At 45.0% G+C, this 26780-nt stretch overlaps 1 protein-coding gene across 5 annotated transcripts in view; it reads left to right on the top strand.

The window, feature by feature from the left end:
- The window catches only part of KTN1 (kinectin 1), a 102091-nt gene that overhangs the window by 30182 nt on the left and 45129 nt on the right, over positions 1 to 26780 (top strand). For all 5 annotated transcript variants that reach the window (XM_081007661.1, XM_081007664.1, XM_081007663.1 and 2 more), the window contains exons 3-18: positions 1131 to 1268; positions 5045 to 5221; positions 7390 to 7520; positions 8318 to 8434; positions 8951 to 9091; positions 10221 to 10327; positions 11911 to 12043; positions 14603 to 14690; positions 16043 to 16209; positions 17768 to 17836; positions 18559 to 18596; positions 20470 to 20560; positions 22245 to 22313; positions 24240 to 24277; positions 24410 to 24500; positions 25888 to 25956. In XM_081007661.1, coding sequence (XP_080863787.1) covers positions 1131 to 1268; positions 5045 to 5221; positions 7390 to 7520; positions 8318 to 8434; positions 8951 to 9091; positions 10221 to 10327; positions 11911 to 12043; positions 14603 to 14690; positions 16043 to 16209; positions 17768 to 17836; positions 18559 to 18596; positions 20470 to 20560; positions 22245 to 22313; positions 24240 to 24277; positions 24410 to 24500; positions 25888 to 25956 — 1664 coding nt within the window. The remainder of the gene's footprint in view (positions 1 to 1130; positions 1269 to 5044; positions 5222 to 7389; positions 7521 to 8317; positions 8435 to 8950; positions 9092 to 10220; positions 10328 to 11910; positions 12044 to 14602; positions 14691 to 16042; positions 16210 to 17767; positions 17837 to 18558; positions 18597 to 20469; positions 20561 to 22244; positions 22314 to 24239; positions 24278 to 24409; positions 24501 to 25887; positions 25957 to 26780) is intronic.

Genomic DNA, 26780 nt, shown 5'->3' with positions numbered 1-26780 from the left:
GTCTTAGCAGCTCTGTGGTCTGAGCACAATACAAGTGAGGCAATGTTTTGCAAAACTTAGTTTCAAAATCAGATGTGGAATAAGGATATGGACCTTGCTGCTTAACAACCCCATGACTTCCATGAAGAAGTGGCTCTTTAGTATTTCAGTAAATGCTTTGCTATGTAAAGTTTCATATTGGCATGTAAAAGTTTGCCTGCTACCTCTTGTATCGGGAGGCTGAACCCCTGATAGTTTTGTACCTCCTGGTGTTCTTAGAGCAGAGTTTTGCCTCGTATCTGTGGAATGCAGCTTCAAAAACAGGCATATTCTGTTGGTCCAAGCAAGCTTTTGGGCTATTCAGAACTTGTCCCCAGACCCAGATGTTCAGAGTAACAAAAGCAAAAAGCAGTTGTGGTATTACTAATCCACTGTTCATTCTTGGTTGCAGTTCTGTGTTGACTCTTCTGGCCTATATTTAAAACCTTCCGCACAGGTGCTTCTGATAAATAACAGTTATAACTACTTCTGTTTCTTTAAATATTAGCAAAATGTTTGTCATTATGATAGGAGAGGGTATGTACAGAGACAGAGCTTGTATATTGTAAGGATCATGGTATTATTATTGATGTTTGTGTGTAAGTGTGTCTCACTTTGGCACAGTGACACAGCATCCTTGGTGTGGGTGTATATATGTATATATAATCTATGGCACCTAGCACAGGACAGTCTCTAGATTATTTACAATTGAATTTTAAAACATACAAAATTGTTTGTAGGCTTCCTGTTGAGTGGAGTCACCCATTTTTGGGTGCTGGGCAAATTTTCCTCTGCATTGTTCCCAAGTGCAGTGTGTACCTTCTGGCTTCCCTACAGGGGTGAATTCAGTTTCATAATTAAGTAAAGGTGAAGACTTGGAAACCGATGGAGCTCAGCATTTATACCATTCCCCTGTATCTTGAGAGCCCAACCATTAACAGTTGAGGCTGTTCTTCCTTGCATAGCCTCAGTCTGTGTTCCGTTTCTTAGTCATGTTAAGAGTGTGGCAGAATGTTGAGGTCTATCTTGACAGTGTCTAAATACATACATATATGCATGCACACATACCATGTTAGATCACTCTAAAACCTGATGTGTCTTGTCTTTTATAGATGACCAGGATGCCAAGACTGATTCATTTTTGTCCCCGACTAAAAAGCAGGACCCTCTCCTGTTGCATCATGAGATAAAACAAGAAAGTGTATCGGGCAAGAAGAAAGTTTCTGCAAAGAAACAAAAGACAGATAATGGTAATATACAGATTTCTCTTTCTCACTCTTCTTTTAAGATCCTTTCATCGTCAGTGGGGATGGAGTAACTGCCATGAGTTTAATTTTCAGGATTTGTCCTCTTCATTCCAAGACACTATTCAAAAATGTTTGGGAAAATAGGGTACTCACCAGGCCAGTTCAGAAAGGGGAAGGAGTAGAGAGCCTGTTGTAACCCCTTGCTGAACAGTACAGTCGCCCAGGGCGTTTTGCTTTTGACCTCAAGGTTGCTCTACTCAAACAAAACGTCTTTAGGGGCAGAGGCTGGAGGCTGCAGAACAGGAGTTCATTGACATATTTGATGTGATTTTGTCAGGGCTGATTCAGAATATAATTTTCCAAGTTTCTATTAGATCTATCTAAATCTAATGACGTTTTGACCTGTTCATACAGGATCTTGTTAACTTTGATTGATAGACTTACGTATGCTATTGCTGTTCTCATTTCATTTTTCTCTCTCCTTTCCCTGTGTGTGCTCATTTTTGATGTCGCATTACAAAACAGTTCCTCCCTGCGTTGATTCTGTGTGCATGTACATGCATGTAAGCACATTTACAGAATGACACTTTTTTAAATGTATGTGTGTAGTGTGATTGTTTTATTTATTTAAGTTTCTATTCTTCCTTTCCTCCAAGGACCCTCAAGGCAGCTTGTATAATTCTCTCTCTTCTCTATCCGCTGCTTCCAATTTTATACTCCTATTACCCCTGTAGTGTACGTTAGACAGATAGAAGGTGACAGGTCCCAGTGAGCTTCACAACTAGTGTTAGAAACTCAGATATATAAGCTAGATGCCAAACGGAATGTCTACTTAGCATTTGGGAGCCAGAAGGCTCAAAAGTCGTATTTTTCGAGAAAACCTTTTGGTTCCTGAAATTCATTCTGGTTGTGCAGATAAAATATCACAGATAGAATTCTACAGGGTGTGTTGTGAGTGTGTGAAAACAGGCAGGATCCGAGGATCCCCAGGCATGTGCCTCCAGAGGTTGGAGACATCAGGCGCCACCCTGGGGCTGGGCATATTCAGTGGGTTGCAAGTGGCCAGTAGCCAGATGCAAGATGTGCCTGGCGAATTTCGACCGCTGCTCACATCTGAGTGGGGTTTAGAACCCTAGACTCTCTACTCAGCCACAATGCCACACTGACCCAGTCAATCATTTCATGCAACCTGATGAAGCAGGCGCTGCTTCCCTATGAAGCTTTATTCACAATAAACTTCTTAGCAAGCAGATCATTTCATCTGCTCTATATCTGCTCTTAGTGCTTTAAAGCTCATTCCTTTCAGGAATGTGCCTAGGTCACTTTTATAACAAAAATGAACATCAGATTCTGGTCCATCAGTATTTATCTGTCTCTGAAATCTTTATTCTGTCTTCCTGTAAACCGCTCAAGGCAGTAGGGTTTGACACATGGGTCAAGCAATGGTATGTCAAGAATCCAGGCAGTAACTCTATGTCTGATTTAATAGCAAGCACTGCACAATATTTGCTTCTTGCTGTCCTCTTGGTCCAGGTGAGTGGCATGGAGGTGCTCAAGTGATTCTCTTGAAGGGGCTGAAACAAGTCTATGTGGAACAGCTACTCTGTGAGGTTACAGTGGTGCCTCGCAAGACGAAATTAATCCGTTCCGTGAGTCTCTTCGTCTTGCGGTTTTTTCATCTTGCGAAGCACGGCTATTAGCGGCTTAGCGGCTATTAGCGGCTTAGCGGCTATTAACTGCTTAGTGGCTTAGCGGCTATTAATGGCTTAGCGGCTTTAAGAAAAAGGAAACAAACCCGCAAGTACTCACAAGACGTTTCGTCTTGCGAAGCAAGCCCATAGAGAAATTCGTCTTGCGGAACGACTCAAAAAACGGAAAACACTTTCGTCTTGCGAGGCATTCGTCTTGCGGGGCACCACTGTACTTGCTCTCATGGGTGCAGAGGAGCCTAGTTCAGATGTTATTGGCCAGACCATAGTTTGTGACTACCCCGTGGTTCACCCCTTCTCTCGCATAGAGTTCCTTCTCCCTTGATCAGGTTGAAAGTTTGTAAGAATGAAAAAACGTTTTCCAGTGGCATCAGAATTAACCTCATTGTGCAGGGCAGCTAATTCTCCTGGGCAGGGAGTTTCACAGCCTGGGTGCTGCACATATTCCACCCAACAGCATCCTGGAAGATGGCAGGATATGCACAGGGGTTTTCCCAGTTAATCTTGGTGAAGTGACAGGATTCATATGGGGAGAGATGGTTTTTGTGAATGTGCTGGTTCCAAATCAATAAGGCTTTAATGGTAATGGCCAGCACTTTCCATTGAGAGTAGTCTGCAATCCATGAGCCTGCAAATTGCTAACGACTTGCAACCTCATGACTTGGCTACATCCAAAAACAGGCCAGGGAGAACACAGGCAGCATCTGTGACCTGCCCTGAGCAGGAGTTTGAACCCTACATTAGGGACACCCCGCCCCCGAAAAACTCTAGCTCTCAGGATAAATTAATGGTTCAATTAATGCTTTCAAATCATTTTTCTAAAAATTAAGAGTACTGTAGTGTCATTGGGCGTATCTTCCACTTCCCTAAAGCTTGTACCCTATACCCTTGAAACTATACTACATCATGTGATTAGAAAAAACTCAGAAAGTTTCGTCAAATGGTTGAGGGGTGGGTGAGAAAGAGACGTCTGTGCTGAATGGCAAGCCTAGACATGGAAGGGTTATGCAATGGGGAAGGGAAATCTGATGACTAGTTCTCTTGGTGCCTAGGTGTGGATGTGGATGGCAGTTCCTGTATCAAGGCCTGTTGGTGCAGTCAGAAGAACTGTTCTGTGTGTCTGTAGGTTGTCCAAGACCCAAGGAATGGGGTTGGTGGAAGGAGTGTTCAGGCATGCTCTGTTCCCACCCCTGCAGCCCGAAGGGGTCAAAGAGGAAGCACAGCTAATGTTGGCCACATAAGCAATAATTGTTGCTTGGATTATTAGACTTGCTTATGTGGATGAAAGATGCAAGGTGAATATTTAAGGTGGTTGCAGCACCATCTGCTGGAACTGTGGCAAGGATTCAGCAACCGATGGCCTAAGCTTTTTGTGTTTGTGTGCATGTCAGGTATGCAACAATGCATTCACTGGTACATGCGCAGCTTCTCATGCCTTGGTGTACTGAACCAGGGTGTAGAGAGTTGTGGGACTTGCAATGCAAGGAGCCAGGCTTGCAGCTCCACAGTCTCCGTTGATGGTGCCACATCTGATAACCATGTGGTTGCCCAGCCATACTCTACAATTAAAGCTTTTCAGTTGTTCTCTTCCGTGCATATTTTTTTGTGTGTGTGTGTGTTTGGTTACACTCAGGTCTATGCCACCTATGAACTCCAGTGGTGTTGCATAATAAATTGTGAGCTGTGATCTTTAGTAGTGTTGCATAATGACTTCTGATGGCAAAGTGAGAGCCAAAGTTCTTACTCCATTCTTAATTAAAGTTAAAATAACCTGGAATCCTTTAGGGTTTTCTTACCCTGATACAGTGTGTGTTGGGGCTGGTCGAGATCTGGTTTTCAACATCGCAATATATGACGAAGTCTGAAATAAGGATGGAATAAGGCATTGGCTGGCTTCATGGCTTTCCCCACATTGTGGTTTTTGCACAGAGCTGGTGTGTGTAAGAGCGTGCGCACACACACACACCATGATTCACGATACGTTGCCAGGTCAAAAATTATGAAACTGATAAATTTCTGAATAATTGAAGCACCTTTTGCCTGTGTTCCCTTTGTTCCCTAAAACTCCAGTCATGACATTGGTAGACGAGCCTTTGATTCATGCAACGACTTATATCCCTTTGATGGATAATGCTGACCAGAACTTGGCAGGGGAAAAGAGAGAAGCGGCTGACTTGGTGAAACAAGATGGGATTGAAGCGCTGCAGAAAAGCAACTCCAAGAAGCTGAAGAATGAAACCGACAAAGGTACTGCGGTCGAGGACATGGCAGGGCCAAGGGAGGCCTGTGGGGTTCTGCTGCAGAGCGTGGAAATGCGGTCAGTGCGGCGAGAGCTGAGGTTTCCTTTCCATCATGTTTCTCTCCTTCACGGTTGAGGAGAGATGTGGGCAGATGTGCAATTTCCTGTAAATGGGCAGGAAGTAGAGGGAATCTTTCGGTGTTTTAGTCTTGCAATATAATTAGCTTCGCTCAGTCGCCGCCTTCCCCTTCCCCACCAGATGTGCCTCTCTAAATGACATTTGAATCTCATTAGCTGTAGAGTTGCAAACCTGAGGCTTGGATGGCAGTATGGCCCTCCAAGCCTATCTGTCTGGCCCCAGGAGCTCTCACCAGGCTGCACTCATGCTAATCCTGCTTTGCCCTCTCCTTGTGTGTGTTTGCCTTGCTGGAATATGCCTTTGAACTTGCTTGCCTGGATGGGAGGGTAGAGGGGGTGGGTGTACCTAGGAACTAGCCTACATCAGAAAGGTGAAATTTGCATCCATTGCCCCACCCACTTTTGCCACTGGCCACGCCCACCTTCGCATGCCCCCACCTTGGAAAGTCGCCCAGAAGAGAATGTGACACTCGGCATGAAAATGGTTCTCCCCGCTTCTGAGTTAGCTGAGTGCTGTAGCTATGAGAGACAAAGCAGGTTTCGCTGAAGGTTTTTACTACTGGTTAAATCAGGTTTTCCCAAACTTGGGTCTCCAGCTGTTTTTGGACTACAACTCCCATCATCCCTAGCTAGCAAGACCAGTGGTCAGGGATGATGGCCCTGGAGACCCCAGTTTGGGAAACACTGGGTTAAATGGTACCAGAAGCACACGTGAGCATTGGTGCGGGTGGCAGATAATATGGACTGAGTGCAGTCCTGCATGTTACAATTGCAGCAGGACATACTGGCCAGTCTTTTTGGCACAGGATCCTTTTAGCAGGCAATGCCAATGAAGCAAAGCTTGTGTATACACACACACATCTCTTGCAAAAGACCCTTGTGTGAACAGTAACAAATCGATGTGTCCTGCAGCAGTCATAACATGTGGCTGGCTCCGAAGCCTAGACCTGGCAAACGTGCGCATTGGTAATTGCGCCACAGTTTTTCCGGTGTTGCCTCTGCTCTCCCTTCCCCTGCCCCACTCCCCATTCCTCTAGTCCGGCTTCCTTATGCTGTTGATACCATAATTTGCAACCTTACTATTATTATTAACGTTTAATTTCAAGTACACAAGGAAAACAGAGCTTAGTGGCTGCACAGAAAAGAAAGATAAATAGCGACCGATGGTTGTAGTTTTAGACATTCCCCATAATCTGTAGCCTTATCCAAATGTAGCTCATTCTTTTCCTGTGAGGCCTGGGATTTGCCGACCCAAATTAGAAACACTCCCATCTGCAGATCAGTAAGCTGCTTCTTGGGGGACATCAGAAAAGGTTTTTCCTGTCTTTACTGGGAGCTCTGATGACACTTGCTTTGAGCCAAGCTTTCCCCTTGTCAGGGCCTGGTGATGTTTGCATTGGGCTAGCCTCTTTGCTTAAGGTTTGATACTGCCTTGCTTTAGGGCAGAGGCCTGTCGTTGTTCCAGAGAGGGCATTATTGCGTTGCTCTAGCAGTAATCTGGGACTGACATAATCCTGCATGGATTTTTTAAAATTAGTTTTTATTAAATATTTTCCTGTGTTACAGTTAAACAGTTAAACAAGGAAAAGTATGAATAGCATCTCTACTGGCAACTCATAGTCTTTTCACAGTTCGTTTACAATTCAGTATGAGACACTATTGTAATAGACATTGTGCAGTAGAGGGAAAAGAGAGGGGAGGGAGATTTGGGGAATTAAATGATATTTTGTTCTATTGCATGGTGTTTGTGCAGGGTTTTTTTGGCTGGTTGCAGTGTGATTTGTTTGTATGTGTGAAGTGGGGAGCTGTTGGGTCACATTCTGTACCATAAAAGAACACACTTCCCTGGTCCTAAATGGCTTGTTGGGTATGGAGAGCATGTTCTCTGATAGTGTACCACAAATCAGACTCCCTCAACCTGGTGTCCCCCAGAAGCTGTGGACTACAACTCCCATCATCCTGGCCAGCACATCGTTGAATTCCTCCTGTAACAAACATGCCCCTGTATGTTAAATGTTGCTGTTGGGTTTTATTGCAGAAAACGCTGAGGTAAAATTTAAGGACTTTCTCTTGGCTATGAAGAATATGATCTTCACAGAAGAGGAGGCCTTGAGTGTGGTGGAGTTGCTGAAGGAGAAATCGAATGTGATTCAGGATGTTCTCCAGAAAGTAAGTGCTACTTCGGGTCACAGCACTTGACTGGAAAGGAGGGTGTTGGGTTTGCTAGAGCACTTGAGGCTAACACTTCTGGGCAAGGACTATTTCTGTGACCTGTCAGTATTTCTAGTTTTAATCATGATTTTATACTGATGCTTTTACTGTCTTCTCTTATGCCATCCTGATAGATTTACTGAAAGGTGGCCTAGAAGCCTTGCATACAAAATAAACACTAGAACAGAGACAGTGGTTCTCATACTACGTGCTTCGTGCCTTTTCTGACACTGGTGTCATAAGTATTGATCCTCAGAAGTTATTTTCTGAAGGTTCCCTCCTGTGGCACGGCTGCAAGAGAAGCTTTCTCTTCTATCTTTGACTAATGGCAGCTTGTCAGAAAACTGACAAACGTAATAAAGATTAACCACAGTTTGTTGAAACAGCCGAGCTTCAAACCATGGGTTATGAAGTTTGTTTGTTTATAATAATAATAATAATTTATTATTTCTACCCCACCCATCTGGCAGGGTTTCCCCAGCCACTCTGGGCGGCTTTCAACAGAACATTAAAAACAGACATAAAAAACTTCCCTAAACAGGGCCAGACCATAGTTATGATTAGTCACTTTTTCGGGTTTGGATGTAATGCCAAACTGTAGTTGATTTTAAAAAAACAAAACCTAGCTGTGGCTGTGCTAGAAGGGGAGAGGGGACATATGTGAGCCTGAGGCTCAAGGCTCATTCCTGTCATGATAAGCTATAGTCCAGCCTGGCTCTTCCTGCCTTTCATTGTTTTGCTCTTGGTTGTTGCAGGCCAGTAAGGGTGACTCGGCAGCAGCCCTGCATCAGCTTCAAGAAAAGGACAAACTGCTTGCTGCTGTGAAAGAAGAAGCTGCCACTGCAAAGGAGCAGTGCAAACAGCTCTCACAGGTACAGTGGCTCACAGGGCACGTAGGTGCGTCAGTTTGGGTCTATGATGTTTGGCTTCTTTTGCCATCTTTTCAGCAGGGGAGAAGGGAATGTAAGTAAAATGCTACAATGGGGTAAGAAGAAGGCATCAGGGAAACCTGCATAACCGTCTCGACACTCTCCTAACCCCCATCCCTTTCTGCTTATAATCAACAAACTGAGTTTCAAGATTGTCATCTTTCTACTCTCAGCTTCCATATTTAGCTGTATCATGATTTTTCCTCCTCCAGCTCTCCTACTCCGAGTTGCCCAACCATTTAGTGCTCTTTAAAATGACCCCATTGCTTCCCATGTACCCCCCCTCCAAATTTCATTCCCAAAACTTGAAGGCTTTGGCTTAAAAACCTTACTCCTGTTCCTAATATTAAGAGAAAATGATGTACAGATACCTGCTCTTGCTGTCATTCTGTCTTTGTCCATCCGTTGCATTTGTTGAAGTTTGCTTGTAGAAGTGAGGCATCATTTTTTCCCTCCTAGGAGCTAGTTTCAGAGAAGGAAAGAAGCAGCTTAGTGGCAGCAAAGCTGAGAGAAAAAATTGGCACCCTGGAAAAGGACCATGGAGTCTTTCAAAACAAGATCCATGTGGGCTACCAAGAAAACCAGCAGATGAAGATGAAGGTAAAAACTTCCCACTTCTGCTTGGCTGAGCAGATGCTTTGGGTGGTGACAATTCCTTTTGCAGAGGACATTGCGTTTTGCTTGTCAAAGTGCCAGCGAGTGAAATTCAGTGTAGGATTTATATCTCTTCTGTGGAGCCTCTCAGGGGCATTTTCACTCTTGAGGCTTAAAATGGTTCCTGCTGCTTTGCAATACTGTACTAATGCAGAAATGTCGCAGGTGCGCCTTCACAATACAAAAGCCTTCCCTTGACATTAGTACAGAGCAGAAAGCGCACGATTTTGAGCTGACTTTCCGTCTCATATGTGAAAGCACCTCTGGAGGTGGTCTAAGAAGGCTCTGCAGGACATTTGGCCAGCCCCTGCACTGCAGAATCTTGTGGTTTGTCTTCTGGGCCAAGAGAGTACATAGATTTTATTAGGTATATATTTTAAAGCAGATTTTAATAGATGGGGTGATTTTGTATAACCGTGCCTCTAAAAGTCGTGGAAGAAGAAGGGCAGTGAGGCATGTGGGCTGCTGGAATTCCACATCACTGGAAGTTCCCAGGCTCTTTTCTTCTCCCTGCCTCTCAGCTTCTGAGATTACATCAGACTTTGCCCTCACACTTAAAAGTCTGCCTATGCCAGGGGTGGGGCAAAAGTAGATTAGAGTTTGCTGGTAGATCTCTGGCTGATCATCAAGCACTTTTCTGATTTTCAGTTGTTTAATAGCAGCTGCAGCAGTGCAACTTTTCATAGCACTTAGGCTGCTGAAAGAAAGCTAACCGGGGTGGACTTTGTCAAAGGATTAGGAGTTCAGCTCACTACAGTTCTGGGACTGCAAACCAATCACTAGGCTCAGAACCTGCTCAGAGGCACCTTGTTCTTTCATTCTGTCTGTTAGTCTGTTGCACATGGCTCTGGTTCATAGATCTTGGGGTTCTAGGTTTTTTGTGGTTTTTTAAAAGTAGATCTTACCAGCCTGAAGTCTACCCACAAGTGATCTACACAGCTTTAACAACTAGAATCTGCAATTCTTGGGATGCTAAACGATATATTCCTTTTAAAAATCTGTCTTGCATGAAATGCAGTCCTGCCTCTTTCTGAACTAAGGAAGTTGGCTGTTGCTTTTTCTTCTCCCTGTGTAGTTTCAGCAAGTTCGTGAGCAGATGGAGGCAGAGATTAATCGCCTGAAGCAAGAGAATGGTATCTTGAGAGACGCTGTCAGTACTTCCACCAACCAAATGGAAAGCAAGTACGCTACTGGTGATTCCACTAAAACACAAGTTTTGTAGCTTTTGCCCTAAAATTATGATTATGAAGTGCCTGGCGCAACGTTTTCTTGAAGGCTGTGGACTTTAGTTATGCCTGATCTAGTGCTAGCTAAGGATACCTCTATTAGACCTATTGCAATGTATTGAGGAACTCAGGTTATTGAGGAAAAGGTACCAGCCACATCATTTTGTGTATCGGGCCATGGCTGTTTGCTTTTCCAAAATGTACAGAGGATCAGTTTGGTGTGAAGTCTGCTGGTACTCATCATTCATTAAAGGCTCAGTGTTAATTTTCTATTGTTTTAAGTCTTCTTCAGCTGTTATATCTGCACAAGGTCAGTGTTAGTTTGTTTTGTAATTTGGTGCCAAACAGGAAAGGTTTGGCATGAGAACTCGCTCTCCTAAGCAGATGGACTATGCTCACGTAGTGCTGATGACTACGGCAGTGGAAAGCTGGGATGCCAGAATGGGGCTGGGGAGTGGGTGGGTGTGGAGTTTGACCAACTTTAGCCAACTCTTTCACCCACCCACCCCCGATAGCTTTCAAGAAACAGTAGCTTGGAGGACAGGGTCTTCACAAATGTTAGGGGTATGCATCCCCCTTAATTCAAGCAGTGGCACTGTTAATGCCAATACAAGAGCAGATGAAAGACTGGAACAGAGTGCCAGTCTTTTGTCTCTTGGTCGTCTGTTGCTCATACAGTGGTACCTCGGTTTTCGAACGCTTCCGTAGTCGAACGTTTTGGAACTCGAACGCCAAAAACCCGGACGTTAAATGCCTCAGGTTTTGAACGCGCCTCTGTAGTTGAACAGGAAATGCGGCTTCCGTTTTGAGTTTTGGTTTTCGAACGTTTCAGAACTCGAACGGACTTCAGGAATGGATTACATTCGAAAACCGAGGTACCACTGTATTGATCTAACATAATGGCTGCCCAGGACTAGAGTTATATCTTCAGGAGTTTGTGTGTTTCCTTCTGCTGAGTTAATGTACACTTTTTACCATTGGCCGTGCCTTGTAAGTTGGGCGTGTGTGATCCTTTCTGTTCTCTCAAAGTCACCTGCGGGGGGGTTGTTCTTCAGGAGCAGTGGAGGAGGGTGTCTTCCTTGAAAACTTGGCATGTGTGCTCCATACATCCTGTTTCTTACCCTTTTGATGAAATCTGTAGTTGCAACACATGTGGAAATTCATGCTCATGGGGTAACTGTGTGTGTGTGTGTAAGAGAGAGAATGGTACAAATTTTTCTCAGCTGTTTTTAATACTTGGAAGCATGAACACATAGAACAGCAAAACTCACTTCAACAAAAGATTGCTTCACTAGATTCTGTAGTTTATAACTGGGACCTCAGTCTTATCAGTGAATGTGGAATTTTCACAGCAGAAGAATTGACCAGTTCCAATAATTTTATGATAACATATTTCAGAGTAGGGTTTTTTTTAAGCACTCAAAATACTACCTTATGCTCAACTGCCAATGGCAACCGTCTGGCTTTCTGCAGATGCACATTCCCACTGCCAAATACTGCCTTGTAATGTGAAAAACAACCTTCTTTCTTTGTATCTAGACAGTCGTCAGAGCTCAACAAATTGCGCCAAGATTGTGCTAGGCTTGTGAATGAGTTGACAGAAAAGAACAACAAATTGCAGCAGGAGGAACTCCTTAAGAAGAATACAGAACAAGCTGTCAATCAACTAAAGGTGAGCTCCATCGTGCCTTCTGTGGTTGAGGTAACACCATCTGTCCCCAAACGTGCCTGTCAGACATGATCAAAGCTGCAAACAGAACTGTGCTTTCGCAAACCCTCTAGTTGGATAGTTAGCAACAGGGTGCTACATTCTTATTGTACAGCCCTCATTTATCGGCAGAGGCAAAATGTGGACATACGCAAATATGTCCTAAATGCTGAGAAATCTGCATAGGAAAATTGAAGTTCTGTGACCCCTTCCTTCCTTGGCCAATCACTTGGCTACATTCCAGGCAGCATGAGGCTGTTGCCTTTGCTTGTGCAAGGTGACCCTGAAAGGTCCATCCTAAAGTTTGGGGGATCCCCTGGAAGGGCTTTTCAGAGCCTCTGAGAGGCTTCAGCTGTTCCATGGAGGATATGTTACCTTAACTGTATCTTCTACCTTCTCTATTTCAGGGCTGGCAAACCTCCAGCCCATGGGCCAGATTAGGCCTGATACAGCTCCCACTTTCTCCTCTGAAGCTATTTCCCCCAAAACTGTGCCAACCTACCCTACCCCGGACATCATTTGTGATGTCGGCTGTGCGGTGCCGCTGGATCATCAACCTGTGGGCATCTCCCACCAAGCAGCTGATCCTTGGAGAAAGCAGCTTTTCCAGCCCTGTGCTTGCCACTTGAGAAGTGAGAAGTCTTGCCCTGTGCATTGTCCCATGGAGGTGGGGACAGATAAAAAGATCTGGCTCACTGGGCCAGAAAGGTTTCCCATCCTTTCCTATGGAGTCTCCATGTTAAGAGGTCAACAAAGGGCACTTTGACCCCAAAGGGACTCATGGGCAAGTAATGTGCTATTTGTCCAGACAGACAGAATATACAAGTGGTATAGACTTTTCTTTTAATAAGTTACCAGCTACAGAAGCTTTGTGACCTGTACAATTGATGAGTTCCAGCAATAGATTTAAAAAAAGCATTTTGTAGCCAAGTAGTAGACCCAGCCACCCACTACAGTGTCTTAACTGGATGTGGAGCCAGCACACCAAGGACACTTCTAAATCTAATAATAAGATCAAACTATAAATTATGTAAGTGTCCCAAATCTATTTTTCCGATTGGTTGTATGCAGGTAAGAGACTGATTGGTATGTATAATTTTTCACCTGTGCTTTCAGAACATAAGTGTTCCCCAACCAATTCACAACAAAATAATAATATACTCTGGTTTCTCTTGAGGTGGCATAAATATTAAAATATGAACAATGGGGTGGGTGGAAGAACCCTCATAAATCTGCAGGACCACAGGATGAAACAGCAGATGCAGTGGATTATAAGACAATAGAAAATACTTTTACACAGGAACTTAAAAGCTTTTTTAAAATAAAAAATGGAATAAAAAGGTCTTGACTTTGTGTAGGAATCAAAAGCAGGTGCCAGGTAAGCTTTCCTAGGAAGAACATCCCAATGTCTTAGGGAAAGCACCCGAAAAATACTACAGTCATACCTCAGGTTACAGCCGCTTTAGGTTGCGTTTTTTCGGGTTACAGACCACCGAAACCCAGAAGTACAGGAACAGGTTACTTCTGGGTTTCAGCGGTCACGCATGCACAGAAGCGCTAAATCGCGCTTTGTGCATGCGCCGAATTGCAACCCGCATGTTCACAGATGCGACGCTGCGGGTTGCGAACGTGCATCCCACATGGATCACGTTCGCAACCCGAGCGTCCACTGTATTGTAATGTTGCTGGGACGAGCCAATCCCTCTACAGTTAACAATTGCGCAGTTAACAACAATAATAAACTGCCTAACTCATTATAAAATTATGTAAACGTTATGCTCAATGTCAGGACCACCTAGGGAGCAGGTGTCAAAAGGTGATTGGAAGAAACGATGAGAATTCATTAGTAATATTTAGAAGGGGTCCTTGGCTGACAATGTAAACTCGGGGTTACATTAAATGTAGAATCTGGATGCACTTGCTAAAGTAGTCTAGTAATATGGACTATTGGGGGGGGGGGTTAATTATTGTTTTCCTTCACATACCCTTGTGCTGAGTACAATAGCCACAGGGGGATGCTGGTAGACGTGCTGTGAAGTGCAAGGTTCACAGCAAGGTAGAGCAAGGTTCAGCACTGGGGGGTTGCTGGTGAATCCAAGCCAGTAGTTTACTGCTATGGAAGGTGAATGCCACTGCTATCTGCTCTTGGTTTCTGAATTCTTTGGCACTCCAAATGATGTGCTCTGGGTACCTAGGGCAGATGAAGCCAGTTCATGCAAAAAGGCATCAGGTGGGATGTTTCATTCTCAGTCTCTCTCCCCCTTCTTGCACATTCATCTTGGGCTATCTGTTCCACTTTCATTACCCTGAATCACGTATTCAGAGGATGAAATAAAAATGTTAGGGTTGAGCACTCTTCCCTTAGCAAATGTTGGACTTGAGAGCTGCTCAGAAATGACAAAAGCAACAAGAGACATGTGAGGCTCTCTCTTTATCTCGTGTGTGTGTGTGTGTGTGTCTTTGAGAGGTGATGCAATAACATGATCAGAGATGTATATTGTTCTCTGTTCTCTTAACATCCAGGCGCAACTACAGGAAGCTGAGCGAAGATGGGAGGAAATGCAGAGCTATCTCAGGAAACGAACGGCAGAACATGAAGCAGCCCAGCAAGGTGCATTATTCAGTTTCCCCTTTTATCCTTTTCCCATCAGTGGGAAGAAATCCCTCCACGGGATCCCGTAGAAGCCTCTTTAAAGATGTTGGGTTGCATCCGGTGGTGGCTTTGTGCTAGTGTCAGGGACTGGCTGGACTCGGAGGAGTGGTGGCTGGATACTGAGGAGGGGGGACCGGGAGAAGCGGAGTTTGGAGACTGACTTGGAAGAAGTAGTCTGTGATCTGGGAGATCCTGTAATGTCCAGAAGACAAGAGGCAGAGGCAGGAGAAGCTGCAGGATTGAAGAACGGGAGGAGGGAGAGAGAGGTCAGGCTGTTGTAGAATCAGAGGCTTCCACACCTCTTCCTCCTGCCTCTCCTGTTCTCTTGTCTCCCAGGACCAGGAGAGGACTGAAGAGGGAGGAGCAGAAGCAGGTTATACTTGGGCATAGTCTGCCTGATTGGGTGGGGGAGATACATAAGCTGGGGTCAGGGTCGGGCAGCTACCTTATTGGATACACACCTAGGAGTACCTGAGAGATGTAGGACTGGGAGGCATGCCTTTTCCTATCTTATAAACCTTCTTTCTCCTTACATTGCCAGCACCTTTTTGATTTATACATTTTGGCTAACTTACATTTCAAGAATTCCCAAAACACGAAGTCTTACTTAATATATAACATGTGCAACTCAATATCTCAAAGCCAAACACTCCAAATATTTCTGAAATAAGTCCATGAGAACAACTCTCGCTATGTGTACTTGTGCTGGTTTGATCCCAACAGAACTCTCAACAATGAGATACCTGAATTTCAATCTCTCTCTCTTCTGGTTGGCCTGCAAAGGAACACTACAATGGCGATTCATTTCTCCACTAAATAAGTCTGCTCCAACCTCAGAATGGCACTCTGCTCTTTTTTTGAAAAGGCCTTTGTTGTTGTTCTCATGGATGTATTTCAGAAATATTTGGGACTGTACTGTTTAAAACAAGGGTGGGCAACCTCATTTCTGAAGAGGGCCACACTTCTTTGGAGTAAAGGGCTGTGGCTGCAGCCCGGTGGTGGGTGAACTTGCTTTAAAATGGAAAAATTGGTGAAGGGCAGGGCAAGAGGAAGGGACCTTGCCCCATTGATCCCCTTCTTAGGGGCTTCCCAGAGGGATTTGGCTAACCACTGCGGGAAGCAGAATACTGGAAGAGTCGGACCCTTAGTCCAATCCTGCAAGGCCAACATTTTATCTTACTTACACTGAGTAGCCAGCCTGGGTTTGTCGCCATCAGATGCCCTTCAGTCCAGAGGAAGAAAAAAGTAAACGTAACTTTTGCTAAGTCTTCACTTGCCTATCAGTCCCTATATTGTTCTTCTCGTGGCAGATGTGCAGAACAAGATTGTGGCTAAGGACAATGAGATCCAGAGTCTGCACAGCAAGCTCACCGATACGATGGTATCAAAGCAACAGCTGGAGCAAAGGATGATGCAGTTAATGGACGCAGAACAAAAGAGGGCGACGGCGGAAGATTCAATACAGAGGCAGCTTCAGGTATGGTTCTATCTCACCCACTCAATGCGTCTTCTAGTTTCTCAGGTTTTTCTTTACTACATCAGAGTGGTGGAACTCCTTTCCGCCTTACAGGCAGATAGCTTGTGTTTCCACGGTTAACCCATGTTGCTGTTCAGTCGTTTAGTCGTGTCCGACTCTTCGTGACCCCATGGACCAGAGCACACCAGGCACTCCTGTCTTCCACTGCCTCCTGCAGTTTGGTCAAACTCATGCTGGTAGCTTCGAGAACTTTGTCCCACCACCTCGTCCTCTGTCGTCCCCTTCTCCTTGTGCCCTCAATCTTTCCCAGCATCAGGGTCTTTTCCAGGGAGTCTTCTCTTCTCATGAGGTGGCCAAAGTACTGGAGCCTCAGCTTCAGGATCTGTCCTTCCAGTGAGCACTCAGGGCTGATTTCCTTCAGAATGAATAGTTTTGATATTCTTGCAGTCCAGAGTCTCCTCCAGCACCATAATTCAAAAGCACCAATTCTTCGGCGATCAGCCTTCTTTATGGTCCAGCTCTCACTTCCATACATCACTACTGGGAAAACCATAGCTTTTACTATGGTTTACTATGGTTAACCCATAGCAGTGCAGAAATCCAAGTGCGCCTCCTGGCTTTGGGGATATCCATCGGCCGCTTCCTTCCAAGCTCAGCAAGATGCCTCCTGCAGGATTAGAACACCAGAGGTTCTGAGCTTGTGACAGATTTTGCGCTTTAGCATGCGTTCTGTTTCCACCTTCTAGAGACCATTCTAGTGACCGTTTCACTGGTCAAGCTATGTGCCACCCCCTCCAACAAAAGCGGCTTGCAGCAAACCTTAGCTAGGTGCTCTTTCACGCCCACCCCTGTTTTATCATGAAGTGCAAGATGACACAACACCATCTACTTCTAACATCCCTATATCTTGCTAATCTAGTGTGAAGACATCATTGCAATAGCTTACAGACAACTGAATTCAACATAGGTGAACTTAAGTGGCAGTGGCAGCACAGCGTCATGTTCCAGCCACCCAGCTGCTGGCTCAAAATATATATTTTCTAAATATATTTTCTAAATAAATACATGTTCTCTGCCTGAGTGAGGCCAGTTGAAGGGCAGGGGCAGGCTGGCCTTCCTGGGCAAGGTGTTCTCAGAAACACCAGGTACCACCTGGTTGCTGCCTGTGCCCTCTATTGACTCTGTATGACCTGGAGGTGTGTAGGTGACACGTTTTGAAAAGGGCTTGGGTGGAAACTACTCCTAAGGCAACATTAAACAATGCAATATCGGGTACAATGCCAATTATTCAGAATCCAGTAAGCATCCTTCAAACAGCTTATGATAGCTTCAGCAGCTTGGATTTTGTTTTCAATCTCTCCCTTTCTTTTTCTGTAACCACGATGCAGACTGGGGCAACTTCACGATACATCCAGGTTTAACCATTTAAGCAGAATAATCCTAGTGGGGCTGGGGGGAACAGTCCTGTGTTATCCTTTTTCCTGTACAAAGCCATTTCAGAACAAAACGTTCCTAAAGGTGCTACCTGCTTGACCTTTTGCATCTCTTTTTCCAAAAGGAGCTGATGGAACAGAACGAGGCTTTAAAAGCTCAGCTTCAGAAGTTCCATTCCCAGATGGCAGTCCAGGTATGGAAGCATCGGAATGGCCCGTAGCTGTCATTGCCGCCTCTTCCTTCTCCTTTGCGTTCAGAGCTAATGCCAAGTACCTTGGAACTGAACTGGTATGGCAAGGAATGCCAAGAGCAGCTCAGTGCCATAGTCTACGCTACAATGACACACAGCACGTTCGTGCATTCATGTGGGGTGGAATTCAGCATCGCAGTATGACAAATGCTCCATCTGCACAAGCATTTCCACTTGACAGACAGAACACCTCTTGCAGCCTCCTGACACCCTCTCCCGCAGCTGGGTGTCCTTGCAGAACTTGCTAGGTAAAGGCTGTTCATGGTGCCTGGCAGAGTTTCATAGGTAAAAATTGATGGTGCCCCAAGTCTACAGTTGGGAATTTTGGGTAAGGTGATGAGACAAAGGCCACTGGGAAAAGGAGGGGGTTTAAAGGCAGGGAGATATGAAGAGCCCCTCTGTTCTTGGAGACCTGGAACAACTGTATCACGATTGCACAGTCAGGTCCTGGTTGGGCTTGCTTGGAGTAAGACTGGTGTTGAGCAGGGTGGCTCCATTTTTACCTAAAGAGATCCATTTACGATGGATCGAAGCCTCCTTTTCGATCTGATTTCTAGCTTTGAAATACGAAGCTTGCAAAGACCCTAAAAGCCCTTAAACGTGGTGATGCCTGATCAAGTGTTCAGTTCAGAATACCAATTTCATCCGCATCTTGTGTCTTTCAGAGTTCAGCATCAGCCCTTGCAGAAGAATTGCACAAGGTGTAAGTATTATTTCATTCCTGGGTTTGTTATTTGCTTTGGTGTGTAGGCACTTCAGTTATATAGAAGAGATTTTTTCTTGGAGGAAATGTTGTCATTTCCAAAAATCATACCCGCCATTGTTACAGATTCCCCTAAGAAGCCATAACCATCTTCCTAAGGATTTCCCCTCCGTGCTTAACATTTGCAGTACATTGTATTGTGTGTTGTTTTAGCAGGAGAAATTAACTCAGGCCCCTCATTTAAAAAAATAATAAAACAAAATACCCTCTTGTTGTAAGATTCAGTTGAGTGACCATGAGATTTCTGAGTGTGGCGGTGGGTGAGGCAGGCTGTGGGTGTGGTTAGAATAGTTCTTGTGTATGGAAGCTTTTTGTAGCCTGTTGCACAAAACCCTAAACCATGCATGAAACTGCCTTATATGAGATTCAGATTTTGGGCCCATCTCAGCCGGCCTCTCTGCTCTGATTAGCATCAGCTCTCCTAGTATTCTGGCAGGGGGAGGTCTTTTATGGGAATTTAGATTTTTAATTGGGTATCTCTCTGAGGCGCTTGAAGAGATTGTGGAGCAGGGCTGATGAGTCCAGTAAGAAGAGACTCTTGGGGAGAATCGTGAGGACTAAATAGAGAGTCCTGGATGCTGATATCTAGTTATTGATGTGCTGATTTCCTTTTTACAAAAATACTCCAGCTCTGGTTCTCCCCACCCCCGTTTGCATTGATCTTCTTTCTTTCCTCACATCTGTATGATTAACTTCCCTGTTGCAATATGTTAGTGTAAACCTGACACCACTTCAGTTATGCAACATGGTAGGTGAGTTTCGGCCCTGGGCAGAGGCCAGTGGTTCAGAGGGGAAGCTCAAGCTTTTCTGGGGCAGGTTAGTCAGACCTGCCTTGCTTTTGCCCTCTGAGAAGGAAGGTCAGAAGCAGAGACTAAGAGAAATGGGGGCACAATGACCTCACAGGGTTCACTAAAGTCACCATGGGAGTGGCGGTGGAAGGACACTGTCCTATGAGCTGCCCTGCTTCCGCAGCGGCCTTGAGCTTCTGCTCTTGACAGTGGAAATAGGGCCTGTGCTGATAGCCATGGATTGACTCTCTGCTCTCTGGCACCATCAAGGTGCTGGTTTTGGTGAGCTGGGAACTGTCTTGACCTCTCACATTGCGGATTGCTAATGCAAATCCAGAACATACAGTGGTGCCCCGCAAGACGAATGCCTCGCAAGACGGAAAACCCGCTAGACGAAAGGGTTTTCCGTTTTTGAGTTGCTTCGCAGGACGAATTTCCCTATGGGCTTGCTTCGCAAGACGAAAATGTCTTGCGAGTCTTGAGATTTTTTTTTTGCTCCCCCCCCCCTTTATCTAAGCCGCTAAGCCTTTAATAGCCTTTTAGCTGCTAATCCGCTAAGCCGATAAGCCTTTAATAGCCGCTAAACCGCTAATAGCGCTAATCTGTTAAGCCGCTAATAGGGTTGCTTCGCAAGACGAAAAAACCGCTAGACGAAGACACTCGCGGAACGGATTAATTTCGTCTTGCGAGGCACCACTGTATCTCCTCCCACCCCAACATACATCAGTATTAGGTTCTGTAGCAGTCCTTAAAGGACTGGATCTTGCGGTATCATCACCCTGGTCATCAGAAGCTGAAGTGCAGAATTTTGGACAAGTCATGCCGGGTGTACAGCTGCAAGCTGTGTGCATTTTCTTTTCGTTTACGGAGGCCCTGCTGCTTGCATTTCTAAAACCAATAACTTACTGATCGTCAACTGCAGTTGAGCAGATTCTCATTACCTCTTTGTCGGCTCTGCTTGTTGTGATGATAACATTGCTAATGGAGAGATGCCCTTTGATTTTGTTTTTGTTTTTTTATTGCAGGATTGCAGAAAAGGATAAACAGATAAACCAGGCTGAGGACTCGTTAGCCAACGAACGCATCAAGCTAACCAGCAAGGAGGAGGATCTCATGGTATAGCAAAAGCTCAAGTGTTGCGTGTGAAATGTGGAGGCTTTGATGATGGAGGATTTCATTTCTATACTGCCCTTAGTCCGAAGATCACAGGATGGTTTGCAGTATAAAAACACAAAACCACATACCACAATAACACAATAACCCCCCCCCCTGAAAAAATAGTTGTTATTGAACCTGATGTAGCATGTGTATTTTAATCCTGGCACGGTAGATTAAAATAGTGGCTGCAAAGATGTTATATATTTATCTGAATAAACTGTTTGCCTTCCATGCAAAAAGGAGACCACCTTGCTCCTTCCTCTCCCTTTGCCAAACACCACAGACATTGTGACTGAGTCGTGGTGGGGTATGGCTTTTCTCCTTTCCCTCCTGTGCTTGCACATCTCAGTCTTGCAGTTTTCAGCAAGGCAAGAAGTGGCCAGAGGCAATTGCCTGCCCTTGCTGCTGGTTCTGCTTTGGTTCCAAGACTCCCAACATTTCCTACTCCCTTGCTTCCAAGGGCAGAGATTTGCCCGAGCAAGTGCAACTGAAGTGATGAAGAGGGAACGAGTTGCAGCAGATCTAAGATGGCTGGAGCAAACCTCTCCTAAACTGTTACAGTGTGATCTGTTTCCTCTGAGGTTGTAGTACCTCCTAGTCCTCAGCCTCAAAAGTCAGATCATACCTGTGGGTGTGAAGTGGGGCAGGGTGGGAAATTGCTTAATTTCCAGGGTCTGGGCAACCCTTTTACAGTGTCATTTTAAAGGACGTGGTACTGAATAATCTGTTCGTTTGCAAGTGCACAAGTGGAATGGGTATTGCAAAGGCACCAAAGGAAACGCATGCAGGGAGAACTAAGATCTGTGGCGGCAGCAACCCTGCAAGCTCAAACTCTGCAAAGATCTCTTGGGAACTCAGCAAGCCCTTCCAAACTCCAGAAGTCCCTCTTTGCCCTCCCCTGCAAAGGGGAGTAGCAGAATGAGGTGGTTGAAGCCTGGGGAGATGATCTGTGCCCCTGCAGAGGGATATGTTGTTTTCGAATGCTTCCTCGTGGTGTTAAGTTATTGTATTTTTAATATTTTGTTGGACACCACCCAGAGTGGCTGGGGAAACACAGCCAGATGGGTGGGGTATTATTATTATTATTATTATTATTACTACTATCATCATCATCGTCATTAACTCCCTGCATGTGTAAATGAACAAACAATGTTGCACATTGGAGCAAGCCCATCTTGTTCCATTCTGGGCTAGTTTTCCGGAGGGTGTCCTATTTGTTTTTTGACATGCAAGGGAGCATTCAGATATATTTGGGTTAGGATATATTGGTCATCTGTCTACAGAAGAAATCAATAACTAAAGTGGTCTTTCTTAAAAATATATACATACAGTATTTGAAGGATGCACTAAACGTTGCATCGAGTTTGCTGTTTTTAAACTGTGTGAAATAAACAAGTAGCAGCATAACCACAGAAATCTGCCCAATGTTGGGAAAGTAGGGGAGAAGATGGAATTTTAACCTGCCTGTGGAAGGAGATGAGATGAGGCTGTTTCTTAGCAGGTACTTGGAATGTATGTTTTGATTGCTGCAGATGAGAAGCCCAAACTGAGATTGGTGCAGTTGAAAATGTAGAATTGGTCTTCATGGCTGGGACTTTCTGGCCGCATCCTGTAATGTGAAACCTCTTTCTCCCCTCTCCAGGTTGTACAGAACATGAACATGTCCCTCAAAGCAGAAGTGCAGAAGTTGCAGGCGCTCACCAACGAGCAGGTTAACAAACCCATATTCATATCTTGACAAGTACTGTGTTGTGCCATTCCACTGACAACACTTGAGTATTATTTGTGCTGAGTAATATTTGTGCTTAGCATAAGTTAAGGCTCCAAATGTAAAAGGTGGGATCATTCAGTGCCACTTGGGAATGATCTAAACTCAAAAGTACTTAAGGTGTGCTCAGTTAGCAGCACACCTCAGGGGAGAGTGAGTTTCATCTCTTATCTGCTGTTCTTTGCACAAAATCTTGAGAAGAAAAGTTTTGGCTCACAGCTGACCTCACACATGGAAGCCCATTTTCCCCTGCAGTCAGAAACTTAGAGGCTGGTTAGAGTTGATCGTTAGTGATAGGGGCATTTTGCACATGCTCTAGAGCCGTAGCTCAGATTTTGTGCTGCACATTCAGCCCAAATGTGTATTTAAGCATAGTATATAAATGCAACAATTCTTTATCCAGCCTAGGCCTACATTCTGCTTACCTAAACTTCTTAAACAAGAGCTACTGGTTTTTGACTGCCTGGAAAAAGCTAGTGATTTTTGTTGCGTAGGATGATCCACCTTTGCCCTGGACCCTCCTCTCTTCCTCAATTCCAAACATCTGCACAATTTTTTGTTTTGTAATTAATCCACTGCTACTGCTAACAAGTTGTGATAAGAAATCGTGCTTGCCCTGCCTAAACAGATGAGACAATTTGAGATCTAGGACTTTCGAGGGAAACGTGAAGGAAACAGTGGACTATTTAGTCAAGAAAACAAAAAGCAGGAGTGGAGAAAACCTAGCCCTCCATATGTTGCTAGACTTCAGTTCCCATCAGTCTCAGCCAGAATGGCCAGTAGCCAGGAATGATGGGAGTTGTAGTTCGGCGACATTTGGAGGGCATCTCCTTCCCCACCCCTGAAATAAAGTGTTGCACAATGGGAGACTCTTGTTCTCTGTCCTTGTGGGCTTGAACAGAGGATGGTTCATGCTAAGGCCACGTGTAGCAGACTAAGGAGACCCAGGTCTAGATCATCTCTCTGCCCTGGAGCACGCTGAGCGATGGCGCACCTCTCACTGTTTCTCAGCCAAAAATAACTCGCAAGGTTACACATACTTTCCATCACAGTTGTGCTTGCTGCGTCTGGTGCACAGAGTATAAAAGACAAATGTGCTCCTCATTCACCTATGGGCACGTGCCGGCAAGCTGCAGCCCAGTCGGGTTCCAAGCACATGTCTTACTGATGCTAAAGGGCATGTGTCTTATCGTTCATGCTTTCACATCTTTGCAGACAGAATCTGCGTTAACTGCAGCAAATGCAAGTGCCGTACAAAGCGTTGAGCCGCCATGGGGAATTAAGCACCTGTTTGTGGATTGTTTCATTGCAGGCGGAAGTTTTACTGTGTTCGTGGCTTCAGCCTGCTTTGAAGCTCCTCCAGCTTAAGGGGGAAATCCTCCTTTTTCTAGATTGCAGCTTGAAGGCATTTTCATAATATCAGAGTAATGGAGTTGGTGCCCCCACACTGGAATGACTCTCTGCCCGTTCGTGGGCAGATATCTTCTTCCCCGCCCCCTAGCTCTGTGGCATTTCCTTTAATGCAGGCATATACATCATTATCCAGAGCAACGGTGCCCTGAGCATTTTCACTTCCTAGCCTGTTACCTAATATAAAGTGCTTTCTTTCCTAGATTTGAAAGCATCGCTTCAGAGCACAGTCTGATGAGCAGATTACTGAGCATGTGGCGGTGCCTTTTTCGGAGATGTGCAAAACATGTGTCTCCCCACCCCTTTTTCCTTTTTTGCTTGTGGCAGAAAATGAGAGGCACAGCAAGAAGCTAAATTTCATGGGCTCAATCCTGGCTTTTTAATGTTGGATGTAGCCGTGTTTGCTGACTCTTGCTCGGATGCAACACACTAAATATTGCTAATCCTCTTTCTATCTAGGCCGCTGCTGCGCATGAGCTGGAAAGGATGCAGAAAAGGTAAATAAACAAAGAGTGCCGTCTGATAAGCCATTGTTCTTTGATTGTTATGCGCTTGCTTTGGAGTGGGCTGGGCCTTGTAAGCAGGGAGGGGGGCTTTTTTCCTTTTTAACCTTTTGCCCTGTTTTTCAGTACTCAGGCCAGAGATGAAAAAATCAGAGCACTGGAGGAGCAGCTTCAGGGACACCATGCCAAAGCTTCAAGTGCAAAAGAGGAACTTCAGGTAGTGTGTGTGTGTGTGTGTGTGTGTGTGTGTATTGCCTAGAGCAGCCTTACTCACAACAGGACAGCTGACAACTTGGCAGCAGGACTTGGGAAGGCACAGGAAAAAGTGCTGGATGGTAGCGTAGCAGCACAGCGTCCCAAAAACAAATGGAGATGCGGCTTGAAAAAAATTGCTGTCAGTGATGCAGGAAAGAAGAGCGAGGTGTCTCATCACAGAATTGTGGCTCAGCATGAAGCGAGCAGAGGGGCACTGCAGTGTCTATGCGGACCCCAGTGCTAAGGAGCTTCTGAAACGAGTGGGGATTTCAATATGAACAAAAGTATGCACTCATACTTATCGTCTCTCCCCCCCCCCCATTCTTTTACTCCACATCAACTGTTTTTCCTTATTTTTATTTTTAATCAGGGGACTTGAGGTCTAAACCACATGTTACGATATTCAGTATTTTTAAAAGTGTGCTTAAACTGAACTCTTTTATCTGGGGGGGGGAAAGTAGCTGCAGGACATGTGATCTAGAATATGCTCTGATCCAGATCAGGCCTGCAGGGTTCCCTGCTGGAGAATGATCATAGCCAGAGGTGCTGTTCACAGCAGTGCTGCTAACAGAGGCAAGGTTTTCCCAAATGCTAGATTTGCTTCCAGTTGCTAGACCTTTAGGGTTTTTTTTGGGGGGGGGTCCTAGTCTACCCCCTTCCCTGGTTCCCCAGTTTATTCTAGTTCTTCCTTTGAGCATCCCTCCCTTCCAGCTCAATGCTGTTGAAATGTGATTTCCTGCATTCAGGAAGAAGGGCCCAGAGCTCAGTGGTGGATCATCTGTTTGGCATTCAGAAGGTCCTTGCTTCAATTCCTGGCATCTCCAGGTCCAGGACCTGTTCCTTCCCCTTCGGAAGCAGTTCTCCAGGAGTTCAGAAGTGCAAGCAATACTGAGCTAGACAGACCCAGTGGTCTGATTTTTCATAAGGCAGCTTCATGTGTTCAGTGTCTCTTCCCATCCCACCCCCCAAGATCAAATTTGTACTTCCTCCCCTTATTCCTTCTGTTCCATCAAAGCGCTTTCCTCTGTGTTCAATGCACTTCACATAGGCTATTCCAGTAAATCTGTGCCCCTTGGGATCGCCTGGAGCAAGCTGGTATCGCCATAAGTGGGTTAAAGCGAAGACCCTTCCCAGAAGTGCTATCATTATAATCATGGTGGCGATCCACCCTTTTCAATTCAACGGATAGATAACCAACCCAAACAGGGATCAGGACTCTCTTAACATTTCTGCCAATTGCTGTTCATCAGAACCACCGTTTCTCTTCCAATAACACAAAGAAGATTGCAGGAGCAATGTCTGGGTACAGAATTCCGAACTGACAGCGCCGTCTGGTGATTTCATTTCAGGTTCTAAAGGATCAGAACAAAGGGCTGCAGTTGGAAGTTCAGAAGCTGCAGGCTCTCTTGTCTGAGCAGGTATGGCAGACAAATTGCTGCTAATAATACTACCTTTGTTCAGAAACGACTGTTGATGTAGATGCAGCTGATTTGAGGGTTGGATGTGGGAGCCAGCAGAGGGTTAAAGGATGTTTATCCTGTGTCTTCTAGTTGCTTATAGAGCTGGGTTTGGAACTACTTCTAGGTAGGATGCCCTGCTCACCCCCCCCCCCCCCAACAACATCACACCTGAGAAGGGAGGTTATATGCTCAGAAATCTAGTATCTAATTCGAATTCCGGAGCTGTCTTTGGTGGTGGACAATACTTGCTTGGTTAAGTGAGCTCCACTCCCCAGTTAACTTCTTCAGTATTTCAGGAGGATAGGATGCAGATCCGCACCCAACTCACATTTAAAACGCATGACTTCCTCCAAAGAATCCCGGGAAACAGTAGTTTGCCAAGGGTGCTGGGAATTGTAGCTCTGGGTAAAGCTGCAGTTCTCAGGATTCCTTGGGGGAAGTCATGTACTTTAAATACATGGTGCAGATCTGCCAGATAGTTAAGCTTCAAAAATCATTTAATTTTTTTTGAAAAAGTGGGGCATAAATGTTTGTGCCTGCTCTTGTCCTTTGCTTTTGTATCTAGATTGGTATTATTTGCTGCATGTTTATGCATGGTGTTTGGAATAGACTGAAAACAGGTGCAAGATCTTGACGATTTCACCATTTATTGACAATATTTTATGCTCCTTAATATGCACGATCCATAAGCCTTTTATGTAATGCTGTATATTCATGTTAATTATATGAGACATTAATTGGAAAATAAGATTCCGGTCCTCCATGGGCATGGTTAGAATGCA

The sequence above is a fragment of the Podarcis pityusensis genome, assembly GCF_964106645.2.
Source record: "Podarcis pityusensis genome assembly, chromosome: 1".
Lineage (NCBI taxonomy): Eukaryota > Metazoa > Chordata > Lepidosauria > Squamata > Lacertidae > Podarcis > Podarcis pityusensis.
Note: the sequence above shows the minus strand (reverse complement) of the source record. Positions and strands in the feature narration are given on the sequence as shown.